At 37.7% G+C, this 12,398-nt stretch overlaps 1 protein-coding gene and 1 pseudogene across 1 annotated transcript; both read right to left on the minus strand.

The window, feature by feature from the left end:
- Positions 1 to 1,917: 1,917 nt before the first annotated feature.
- Positions 1,918 to 2,886, minus strand: LOC110259038 (olfactory receptor 7A17-like; annotated as a pseudogene).
- Positions 2,887 to 11,158: 8,272 nt separating this feature from the next.
- LOC110259037 (olfactory receptor 7A5-like) lies at positions 11,159 to 12,091 on the minus strand. The gene has a single exon (XM_021082331.2). It carries the CDS (start codon positions 12,089 to 12,091, stop codon positions 11,159 to 11,161), a length of 933 nt encoding a protein of 310 aa, XP_020937990.2.
- Between the last annotated feature and the right edge of the window lie 307 nt (positions 12,092 to 12,398).

Raw genomic sequence — 12,398 nt, forward strand, 5'->3', positions numbered from 1 at the left:
TAAAGTGAATAGATTCAAATTTGAGTTTCTGTGTAGATTCCATTTGGAAACTTGGAGTTAATTATCATTGGTCAGTGGCTATGGTAGGTACTGTGGATGGAGCTGAGTAAAAGAATGTGATTCCAGTGAGAAGAACCGAACCTAGTATGTATCAGTAAAATGAGCTGTAAGTTGGAAGTTACCATTTTCTTTTTATTTTGTCTTTTTAGGGCTGAACCCACAGCATATGGAGGTTCCCAGGGTAGGGGTCAAATCAGAGCTGCAGCTCTGGCCTATGCCAGAGCCACAGCAATGCCAGATCCAAGCTGTGTCTGTGACCTACACCGCAGCTCATGGCTACGCTGAATCTTTAACCCACTGAGCAAGACCAGGGATCAAACCTCCAACCTCGTGGTTCCTAGTCAGGAGTAATTTCCACTGCACCACAACAGGAACTCATTGTTTTTTTTTGTTTTGTTTTGTTTTTGGAAATTTCCATTTTCAAAAAGAGCAGTTAAGACAGTGATATACAAAGGAATGGTATACACACAACTGAAAAACTGTAGTCTTTGTTGCCATTATTATAAAATTACATAAATTGCCTTACCAATAAAAGGTAGTTTTTTTCTCAAGTAGTACAAGAGCTCATGACAATTCTTTCAGTTGAACAAGATAAACTTTATTTGAGATGATGTATGTCATTGCAGAAGAAATCCTTATGGTCCCATGAAATAAGTGTGAATTTAAATATTTCAAATGAGGTTTTGAGAAAACACTGAGAAAATAGGAAATGGACATAGGGAAAAATTGACCATAAATCAGACTGAAAAGGAAATATAAATGTGACTTGCTTCAAAGCTAAGGAGCAGTTGAATCACATAAATGAAAATTTCAGGAAATAAAGGCAAGGAGCAAGTTCTGCCTTCACAATCTGCTCAAATACTATAAAATTCTGGCTACACTGCTTTGGATTCTGAAAAATCCAGTCCTATCTTGCCAAAGATTGTCCCTTTATAGCTGCTGTAACAAAGAATCTTTTCAGAGCCCTCTTTTTTTCCACTTTTATCAAGACATAATTGACAAACTACGGATATATTGTAAATATAGAGTTAGTGGGACTTTTCTGATGGAGTTAATGTTGCCTAGAAAAAGGGATGTAAAAGGCAGCAAACAGAGCATAGGCTTTATTTAGTTTTTTTTTTTTTTTTTTAAAGATGTGTTTGACATACAACACTGTATAAGTTTAAGGTATGCAGACAGCATATTGACTTGATGTATTTTGTGAAATGATTATCACAATAAGTTTAGTTAACACCCATCATCTTGTATAGATGCATAAACAAAAGAATCACATGAATTCACAGGCATTCAGGCTCATTCATCAGCCACCCTTCAATGATGAGGACACATATACATATTTAGATATGTATATACAAATTACCCTTCAACAACACAAAGATTGTGGGCACCAACACTTTGTTTAGTCAAAAATACTCATATAATATTAGAGTCCTTTCTCCATATATAAAAATTCAACAAACCTTATTACAAATATTATAAATTACCTTAGTTGCCAACTGTATTTTCCATGCTATAAAGCAACCATGACAATTCTTTTAGGGGGTAAGAGAAAAATTACTTGGGATGATGTATATCATTTGAAAAGTAATTGTTCTTAATAATTCTACAATGCCCCAACTAGGAAATGGAATTTCCAAACATTTCTGATCCAAAGGCAGAAAATTTTGAAGTGGGAAAAAGGACAGACTGCCTATATATCGAAAGGAAGAAAAACTTAATAAAGGGTTCCTGGCAATTATAAAAAAAAAAGCTGATCCCCCAAAATGGAAATCCCAGATAATAAATGGAAGGAGAAAACTTCATTATTCAATGATGAAAGAATCCCTATTTCTGGTTCTGAGAACTTGAGTCATGCCTTCAAGGGCATTTCATCACACCCAGGATAATTGTCCATTTTATACCTTGCATCAGATAGAATCTCTTCAGTGCATTCTTTATGTCTTTATTTCTCAGACTGTAGATGAAGGGGTTCAGCATGGGTGTGATCACAGTGTACATCACTGAGGCAGTTGCACTTGAGTGTGAGCTGTGGGTAGCAGCAGATCTAAGGTATACACTTAGGCCTGTACAATAAAACAAAATGACAATGGAAAGGTGAGACACACAGGTAGAAAATGTTTTATACTTCCCCTGAGCTGATGAGATTCTATGAATGCAAGCAAATATTTTCAAGTAAGAGTAAAGGATACCAGCAAAAGGACCAATGCTCATAAGGAGAGCTGCAAAATACATCACCAGGTTATTAAGAAATGTATCAGAACTGGCAAGTTGTACCATCTGATTGAGTTCACAGAAAAAGTGGGGGATTTCCAAATCTGGACAGAAGGACAATCATGATACCATTAAGGTGTGTAACAAGGAATACATGGCCATCATTATCCAGGAGATCAGAACCAACAGTCCACAGAGTCCAGGGTTCATTATGCTCATGTAGTGCAGGGGGTGGCAGATGGCCACAAACCTGTCATAGGCCATCACACTCAGGAGAGCATCATCTAAGCCTGCAAACAGTATGTGAAAATACATCTGGGTGATGCAGCCATCAAAGGTTATAACTTTGCTCTTGTTGTGAATGTTCCATAGCATCTTTGGGATGGTGGTAGAGGTGAAACAGATGTCTATAAGGGTCAGGTTGGAGAGAAAAAAGTACATGGGTGAATGGAGGTGGGAGTCAGAGCTGACAGCCAGGATGATGAGCAGGTTCCCAAACACAGTGATCAGGTACATGGAGAGGAAAAGCCCAAATATAAAAGGCTGTAGTTCTAGTTCCTCTGAAAGTCCCAGAAGAAGAAATTTTGAAATGTGTGTATTGTTCCTCGTTTCCATGGGATAGAAGCCCCTATTGGGAAAAAAGGAAGATAACATAATTTTCACCTAAGCTGACATAACTCACATAGCTGAAATACTTCACTTTCTATTTTGCTGTCAGGAAAATTATATTAATATTTTATGTATAGATAATGTCTTCTTGAAGATATTCTGCTTCATCTCGGACTATGAATTTTTGTCCATTCTTAGCATGCATTTGAGAACTATATCTTGAGTGGAAGAAATCATTGCTTCCACCAATAAATTTCTTCATTGTTCATTTATTCAGGAGAAAAAGAAATATATATTGAATACCAACCATGTTCCAAGCAAATAAAGGGAATATATAGTGCTAAAAAAAATACACTTCCTCTTCTCTTTGAGAATGATTATAGGATGATAGATTCCCATAACCATTTGAAAGATGCTATTCAAACAACAACATTACATATTATCCCAGAAGATGAAAGATGTTCTGAAGCATGAATTTTGAAAAGAAAACAAGGTAAAAGGGGAGAGTGGTAAGAAGTGCTATTTTTGTGCAGAATGTTCAAACAATGTCTGCAAACAAAGTTGTATTTGAACACAGACTTTAAGAAAGAGAGAGAAAGAACTAGTATAGTATCAGAAGTATGTGCCTGGCAGAGGGATGGGCCACTACAAAGGACATGAGGAAGATGCTTGTTTGATATGTGAAGACTCAAGCAAGGAAGCTTGTGGGGAAGAGGAATGAGTAAGAGAAGGAGTGATGAGAGACAGTGTCAGAGGATTTGAGGGACAAGGTGGCCCCCCTCCTATAGCTACAACTTGAGTGTACAGAGAATCCCTCCTGTTCATGTCCTGTTCCTAACATTTTACTTATTTCATTACAAAGGTGTCCTTTGAATTAAAGACAATCCCCTACTTAGTACCATCTGTTGATTGAATTCTGGCCTCTGTACATTTTGTCACCCTAATATAAGAGTCCAGGCATCTCTGTTTGGGGAACTGCTTTCACTCCACAAGGCACAAGCATACACACACCATAGCATCCTTGGGGGAGTTACTACCAAGCATTTCTCACCCAGAAACACCCCCTTACAACTCAAAAAAGTCAGATCAGATCATCATTCCCATAAAGAATGTTAAAAATGTCACCTGGAATTCCATTTTATAAGCTTACTACAGACAAATAAACTCTGGGTTCCATTTTGGTAAGGCCACTTTCTGTTGAGTCTTTAAAGAAATAAAAATAGTAAGAGAGAGACAGGGACAGAGACAGAGAGACTGAGATAGAGAAATTAAATGAACTTATGAATATTAGGGGGAAAGATCTAATAATCTCATTTGGCCCCAACACAGTGCGATGAAGAAGAGCCCCCATAGTTTGACAACATTCTAACTCCAGCAATGTCTTCTTGATGCCAGGAAAAATAATAAAATAAATTATGTTTCAAGGATAGAAACCATAGTATCTTTACGATGTGAAAGAAATGACATATTAAATATCCTAAAGGAAAAAAATCAAGAAAGGCAATAAACTAACAATCCATAATGGAAATATATATCAGACAACTAAGTTGTGCATATTTTCTAAGAAGAGGTAAAAGACTTCTTTTTCCTGAGACTTTTCCATATTTGTTTATTTTTGTCAATGAGTAAGATCCTTGGGTTTTTGTCCTACTTTTACAGGAAACAGCTTATGCCTCCCACTCCTTTTTCAAATTGAGCTTCCATGAATACCATCTAATTGTCAACACAGACACTTGCATTGCCCAGAGCAATGTTCACTTTTCAGCCCCATAAATAAATATGTTATTAGAAAAGACAGCCAACAAGCACAGTGAGTTCTGGCAATGGGATGCACTAAACTGGTTCTCAGGTGACCTCAGGTACATGTTCTTGGCCTCCACAATTTCTTTTCCTCTACTGCAGTGCCTGATCAGCTCTTGGACTCACCTACCTGCAGACTCTGAGAGCAAATCTTCCTTGCAGATGTCAAAATACTTCCCTAAATGACTGATGATGCAGACCAAAGATTTGGCTCAAAACAATGCAATAGGAGAACAAAAATTGTCTCGCATGCGGATTTAGGACTGCAACAGCAATGACCATGCCCTGTCCAAGAAACAGTTGCAGAGGCTGAGGCACTGCAGCAGAGGAGATATTTAAATCATCTCGTGTCTGCTTACTAGTCCTGTTTTCCTCTTATTACTCCAACTGCTAAACGTATAACTCCCCTTAGAGACACTAGTCTGGTCAGAATGGAGTTTTTTTCTGCTGATTCTTTATTCCAAGGACACTGCATTATAAGTTAGGTGAAATCATTTTTAACTTTTTTTTAAAAATTAAGTTACTTCATGGGTTTATTACATTTATAGTTGTACAATGATTATCACAACCAACTTTTATAGTGTTTCCATCCCAAACCAGTTTTTATTGCTCCTTCTCCCTTAACTCTCCTGCTACCAAATCTCTAAGCCTTCCAGTACCTCATGGCATCCTTGAATTCATGTTTTCTCAAAAGTATAATATTGAGGAATTATGTGGAATTGGGCTATGGTTCATCAAGAATTTGATTTGGATTGTTTGGGGACACAACCACTGAAATCTCTAAAAAATTATTATTTACCTCTTCAAAAAGTGGAATAATTTTCTACTTTAATATAAAATATTTAGTATTATACTTAGATTCATGATACAGTTTCCAAGCCAAACAGGAATTTCCCACTTAAATCAAAAATTGAGAGCTGTCACTTCATCCCTCAGTATACAATTTTGTAACTTTAAAAGACATAGCTGACATAGATATTGTTATCCACCACTAGCTAGCATACAACAGAGCCTATAAAATTTCATTTATACAGCAGTGAATTCTATGAGGTAATACTTTTATGAACTCCATTCTCCATTGGAGAAATGGGATTCATAGGGAATTAATGTTCTGCTGAAGTGTAAAAACAAAGTTAAGTGATGTAGTCTTGTTTGGAATCAGCCAGGATGTTCTCAGTACTTGAACTCAGGGCAGTGATTTTCAACCTGAGATGATTTTTCACCTGGGGATATTTGACAATATCTGAAAGGATGCTACTAATCTCCTATAAACCACAATAGAGCACCTAATACACACATTTATCCTATCCCAACGTCAAGAGTAAGATGGTGAGAAAACCTATTCTGGGCCAGAACTTCCATAAATTCCTCATGCATACAAATGATTAAGGTTTGGCCTTTAAATGAAAAATCTGATTCATCAAGTCTCTATTGGGCCCAGGGACTGAATTTCTAACAAGCACCCAGATGCATTTGATGCTGCAGGTCCTGGTTTGGGCATCATCGTTTGGGCATCATGGCTGTGGTCTTCTGTTAAAGTCAGATGTACAGAGTTTGAGGGTTCTACACCAAGAAACATGTATGATGGAATTTTAAAAGAAAACTTTTTCACTCACTTTATATGTGATTACACATAATTTATCATCATAACACAGAAACCAATCTTTCACTCTCACAAAAATAGAATCCTTTCACATGGACACAATAATCTATATTTCAATGAATAGATAGAGTGCAAGAAAATGAAATATTGTGCTTAGTAATAAAAAATTTGGTTTAAATTTTCATTCTTGGTAATATCTCCCCAGAATCAAATACCATATAAAGTGAATGGATTCAAACTGGTGTTTCTGTGTAGACTCCACTGGAAACCTGCAATTGTTTATCATTTGTGAGTGACTATTGTAGGTGCTATGGATGAAATCGAGTAAGAAAATATAATTCTAATGAGAAGAATTGAATAACCAGCTATAAAACAAACTATAAGTTAAACTTCCATTTTTCAAGAAGAGTAGTTAATGTAGTGATTTACAAATGAATTTAATCAAAAAGGAAAAAAAAAAGCCAGTAGTCTCAGTTTCCACTACTACAAAATTACATAAATTAACAGAGTTCCCACTGCAGCAGAAACAAATCCAACTGGTATCAATGAGGACACAGGTTTGATCCCTGGCCTCGCTTAGTGGTTTGGGGATCTGCCATTGCTGTGAGATGTGGTGAATGTCACAGGTGCAGCTCAGACCTGGTGTTGCTATGGTTATGGTGTAGGCCAGCAGATGTAGCTCCAATATGACACCTAGCCTGGGAACTTCTGTATGCCCTGGGTGAGGCACTAAAAAAAAGTGCATAAGTTATCTTACCAACAAAATGTTTTTTTCCCACCTCATATCAATTTTTTCAAGGAACAAGAGAAAAAATAATTGGGGTGAGGTATGTCATTTGAGAAGACATTATTCTTAAGGAATCTATGTTACCCCATGAAAAATGAGAATTTTAAATATTTTAAATCAAGTTTAGGGAAAACTCTGAGAAAGTAGGAAATGGACAAATCAAAAAATGTCTATAAATCAGAGGAAGATAAAAAACTTTGCAGTGTGAGTTTTATCAATGGTAGGTGGAAGTTGAATCAAAGAAATGAAAATTTCAGATAGCAAAGAGAGGAAGCAAGTTCTACTTTCACACTTTGACCAGACTATCAATTATTAGCTCCAATGCTTTGTGCCTTGCAAGATGGGCATATCTTCAGCCCTATGACAAGGAAACAACTCCTCCTTTTTAGCTGCCACCCTGAAGAATTTTTTAAGACCCCATTTTCTTCTTTCAGTTTTATCAAGCTATAATTGACATTCAGTACTGCATAAGTTTAAGGTATACAATGTAATGACTTGACTTACATATTTGGTGAAATGATTATCATAAGTTTAATTAATAGCCATCAATTTTATAGATATAAAAGCTAAAGAAAAATGTTTTTCTTAACTTTTATGATCTACTCTTTCAGCAGCTTTTCAAAGCCCTCTTCATGTCCTTTTACCTTAGGCTGTCAATGGATTTAGCATGAATGTGACTACAGTGTGCATCACTGAGGCTTTTGCATTTCAGTGTGAGCCATGGCTTGCTGCAGAGCCAAGGTACACTCCTATGATTGTGCAGTAAAAGAAAGAAACAGAGTTAAGATCCATAGGTGGAAAATGCTCCCAATTCCCTGAGCTGATGTAATTCCACAGGTGGATGGCACTATCTTAGAGTTAAGAGGAAGAGATTACCACCAAGGAGTACTTTGGCTTCAAATGAGAAATGGGTCACAATAGGCAAGTTGAACAACCTGATTGATTTCACAGGAAAATGTAGGTGTATTTCCAAGTCTGTACAGAAGTACAACTGCAACACCATTAATCTTTGGAACATGGAATGTTGGGTATTCATGTATTAAAACACCAAAACCAGCCACCCAAAAAGCTGGCAGTTCATGGTGATAAAGTAGGCAGGGTATGACAAATGGCTGTGAAACAACCATAGGCCATTTCCATCAGGAAAAAATTGTCCATGTCTGCAAAGTGTGGGTAAATGTATATCTAGTTGATAGCTCCTTCATAGCAAAGGTCATGACTTTTAATGGACCAGCTGAGATTCAATTTTTTCTGTGCAGTTGGCCAGTTGAGGAAATATTCCTATTCCTACAGTGATTTGGTTGGTGAATGAAGTAGCTATAGCTATTCTTAATGCTTTCCCCCAAATACTACACTATAATTGTTTAACAATCTATTCTGATAGAGAGTGCAGTTTTCTTTCAACTCATTTACTTTTATTATATTTATAGTTGTATGACCATCACCACAACCCAATTTTACATTTCCAACCCAAACTCCCAGTCAATCCCACTGCCAAACTGTCTTCTTTGTTAACAATAAGTTTTCCAAAGTTTGTGAGTCTCTTTCTGTTCTGCAAATAAGTTCGTTGTATCCTTTTTGTTAGATTCCACATATAAGTGATAGCATATGGTATTTGTGTCTCACTGTCTAACTTCACTTAGCATGATAATTTCTAGGTCCCTCCATAATGCTACAAATACTATTATTCCCTTCTTTTGTATGTTTTTTTAAGTTCCCTTCCTCACTGTCTGTGGGGGTTGGGGCATGATCTGTTTCTTTACATACGGTGAGAGTAGGGACAGATCTGGGGATTGGGACATTTAAGTGGCTTAGGTGGTCTTTCAATCCCCTTGGTGGTGCTGGATGCAAAGTTCATGAACAGTGCCCTCCTTTACCTCTCTGCTTTTCTGAAGTGGCAGTGAGTTTTGTACATTGTTCAAAGTTTATCCCAACTGTGCCTGCACTCAGTTATTTTTATTCTCTTACAGTTTATTTGTATTTTGTTGCTGGAGGAAATTTTGTCCAGGTGTAAGCACTGCAGCAAAGGGTCCCAGGTCCCACGTCTCAGCCTGTCTCACTGTCAGGGTCCGTGCTGGGCCTGGCATCTCTGCTATGGGTGGGGAGGGGACTCCAAGATGGTGGTAAATATTGCTGCATCCAGGAGGCCAGAGTCATGTGTACCACTTCTATTGGTGCTGCCAGGTTCTCTGGTGCTATTGGCTCAACTTCCTCAGTGGTGGAAATGGGATTGGGGTACTGTTTCTACTCTTCCCCTGATTCCACTTCCTCTATGGTTTACAATCCACCCATCTTCAGATGTATAACTGTATCAATCTCAGGTGTCCTTAGATGTTGGGCAGAGAAGCTTTTCTTTAATTATGAATGTTTAGTATATTAAAGGGGTGAGACAAAGGGATTTTTTAATCCACCATGATGCTGACATCATGAGAGATAAAACACTTTTTTCCCATAAACTCTAGGTTAACCAACCTATATATGTGGAGTCAACTATCATATAATGGTGAAGAAAGAAATACAATAGAGCTGTATACAACATCAGAGATGAATTTTAGAATTACACCATAGAGGATTACAGGTGCATATAGATTAATGAGGCATCCAACTCAACAGAGATCAGAACAACTCCTCTCAGAGCAGTCTTACTTGACAGTAGAGACATTATAGTAAAATATTTATTATTAGGATGAGTTCTAAGCCAGCAATAGCTAAATATTACAAAATAAAAGTCAACAGAACTGAGAGCAATTATAAGAATTGCTAGGCATTTAAGTTCATATTTAAAAATAGCATTCATAATTACTCTGTTTTTAAATTTCATTTCAGATAATTGCATTAAAACATGATTCTAAACTGAGTTTCCCTTCCAGGTCTGCAGGAAATTGGAAAATCTGTTTGTTAGCATAAACTATGGCCCTAAACCACATGACTGGAGAGTCATTCAAGCTCTCCAGTGAGCCATCCTTGGATCATGATGACACATGCAATTATATGTACACATAAACTTGACCCTTAAGCAACACAAAGGATTGAGACATCAACCTAGTGCACAATTAAGAATCCTCACAATAGGGAGTTCCTGTCATGGCTCAGTGGTTAACGAATCCGACTAGGAACCATGAGGTTGCAGGTTTGATCCCTGGCCTTGCTCAGTGGGTTAAGGATCTGGCATTGCCGTGAGCTGTGGTGTAGTTTGCAGATGCAGCTATATGCTGTGGCTGTGGTGTAGGCCAGTGGCTACAGCTCTGATTAGACCCCTAGACTGGGAACCTCCATATGCCACGGGTGCAGGCCTAGGAAAGGCGAAAAGACACACAGAAAAAATCCTCACATTAACTTTACAATCATTTCTCCATATCCACTGATACAAGCAAGCTTATTAACAATAATGTGAATTTCCTTGGTTGTCATTTGTAAGTTTTTCATGAGTAGTACAACTCATGATTGTTCTTTCAGAAAGAAAAGAGAAAATTATTTGGGATGAATATATTTCCTTTCAGAAATAATTACTCTGCATAAATCTAGGATGCCCTAACAAAGAAATGGGATTTATGAACACTTCTAAACCAAAGTTAGGAAACTTTTGAGGTAGGAAAAATATAAACTGCCTAGTATATCAAACAGAAAAAAAATTAATAAGGGAAATGAGGAGTTCCTGTTATGGCGCAGTGGAAACAAATCTGACTAGGAACCATGAAGTTGTGGGTTTGACACCTGGCCTTGCTCGCTCAGTGGATTAAGGATCCAGTGTTGCCATGACCTGTGGCATAGGTTGCAGATGCTGCTTGGATCCCTCATTGCTGTAGCTCTGGCCTAGGCTGGCAGCAACAGCTCCTATTAGACCCTTAGCCTGGCAACCTCCGCATGCCACAGGGGTGGCTCTAAAAAGACAAAAGACAAAAAAAAAAAAAAAAAAGAAAAAGGAAATGAAATTGTATGGAGAAGTTGAAGAGTAAAAAATAATATCCCAGGAAATAAATAAAAGGAGCAAATTTTATTCCGCAATGATCAAAGAATCACAATTGCTCATTCCATGGCTTTAAGCCATGCAATAAGAGCATTACATCACCCCTTGGATAACTGGGCCTTTAATCTGGCACCAAGGAGAATCTCTTCAAAGCCCTCTTTATGTCTTTATTCCTCAAACTATAGATGAAGGGGTTCAGCAAGGGCATGACCACAGTGTACATCACCGAAGCAATCACACTTGAGTGTGAGCTCTGGGTAGGAGAAGAGCTGAGGTACACTCCTAGGCTTGTACAATAAAATAAGGAGACAACCAAGAGGTGAGATACACATGTAGAAAAGGCTGTGAACTTCCCCTGAGCTGATGAGATTCTACATATGCAGGAAACTATTTTAGAGTAAGAATAAAGGATTCCGGCAAAAGGACCACCACACAGCAGGACAGTTGAAAAATACATCACCATGTTATTGAGAAATGTGTCAGAACTAGCAAGTTGTACCACCTGATTGAGTTCACAGAAAAAGTGGGGGATTTCCAAATCTGGACAGAAGGACAATCGCAATAACATTAAGCTGTGTAACAAGGAATACATGGCACACAATGTCCAGGATATCAGAACCAGTAATCCACAGAGTCGGAGATTCATGATAACTGAGTAGTGCAGGGGGTGGCAAATAGCTACAAACCTGTCATAGGCCATCACACTCAGGAGAGCATCATCCAAGCTTGCAAAGAGTATGTAAAAATACGTCTGGGTGATGCAGCCATCAAAGGTTATGAGTTTGCTCTTGTTCTGAATATTCCACAGCATCTTTGGGATGGTGGTGGAAGTGAAACAGATGTCTGTAAAGGACAAGTTGGAGAGGAAGAAGTACATGGGTGTGTGGAGGTGGGAGTCAGAGCTGACAGCCAGGATGATGAGCAGGTTTCCAAACACAGTGATCAGGTACATGGAGAAGAAAAGCCCAAATATGAGGGGCTGAAGTTTTGGTTCCTCTGAAAATCCCAGAAGAAGAAATTTTGGAATGTGTGTATTGTTGTTCCCTGGTTCCATAGGATGGAGTTGAATACTAGGAGAAAAGAAAATAATATGACTAATTTTTGTACAAATGGGCATAGCTCACATAGCCTAAGTAGGGCAATTTCCCCATTGCCATCAAGAATTTGTTTTTAATATTTTGGGTATAGATAAGTTCTCCTTGAATTATGCCTCATTTCATCTCTGACTAGGAATTTTTTCCCATTATCATTATATGCCCCAAAAGTTGATGTGTTTATAGTTTTAATGAGAAATTCTTCCACAGATTTGAGAAATATATATTGAGTACAAACTATGTTCCATGCACATATAGGTAATAAAT

Source organism: Sus scrofa, chromosome 2 (assembly GCF_054392235.1).
Source record: "Sus scrofa isolate SSC_HxYL_T2T_F1_AM1 chromosome 2, Sscrofa_HxYL_maternal_Yorkshire_Landrace_v2.0, whole genome shotgun sequence".
In the NCBI taxonomy this organism is placed as follows: Eukaryota; Metazoa; Chordata; class Mammalia; order Artiodactyla; family Suidae; genus Sus; species Sus scrofa.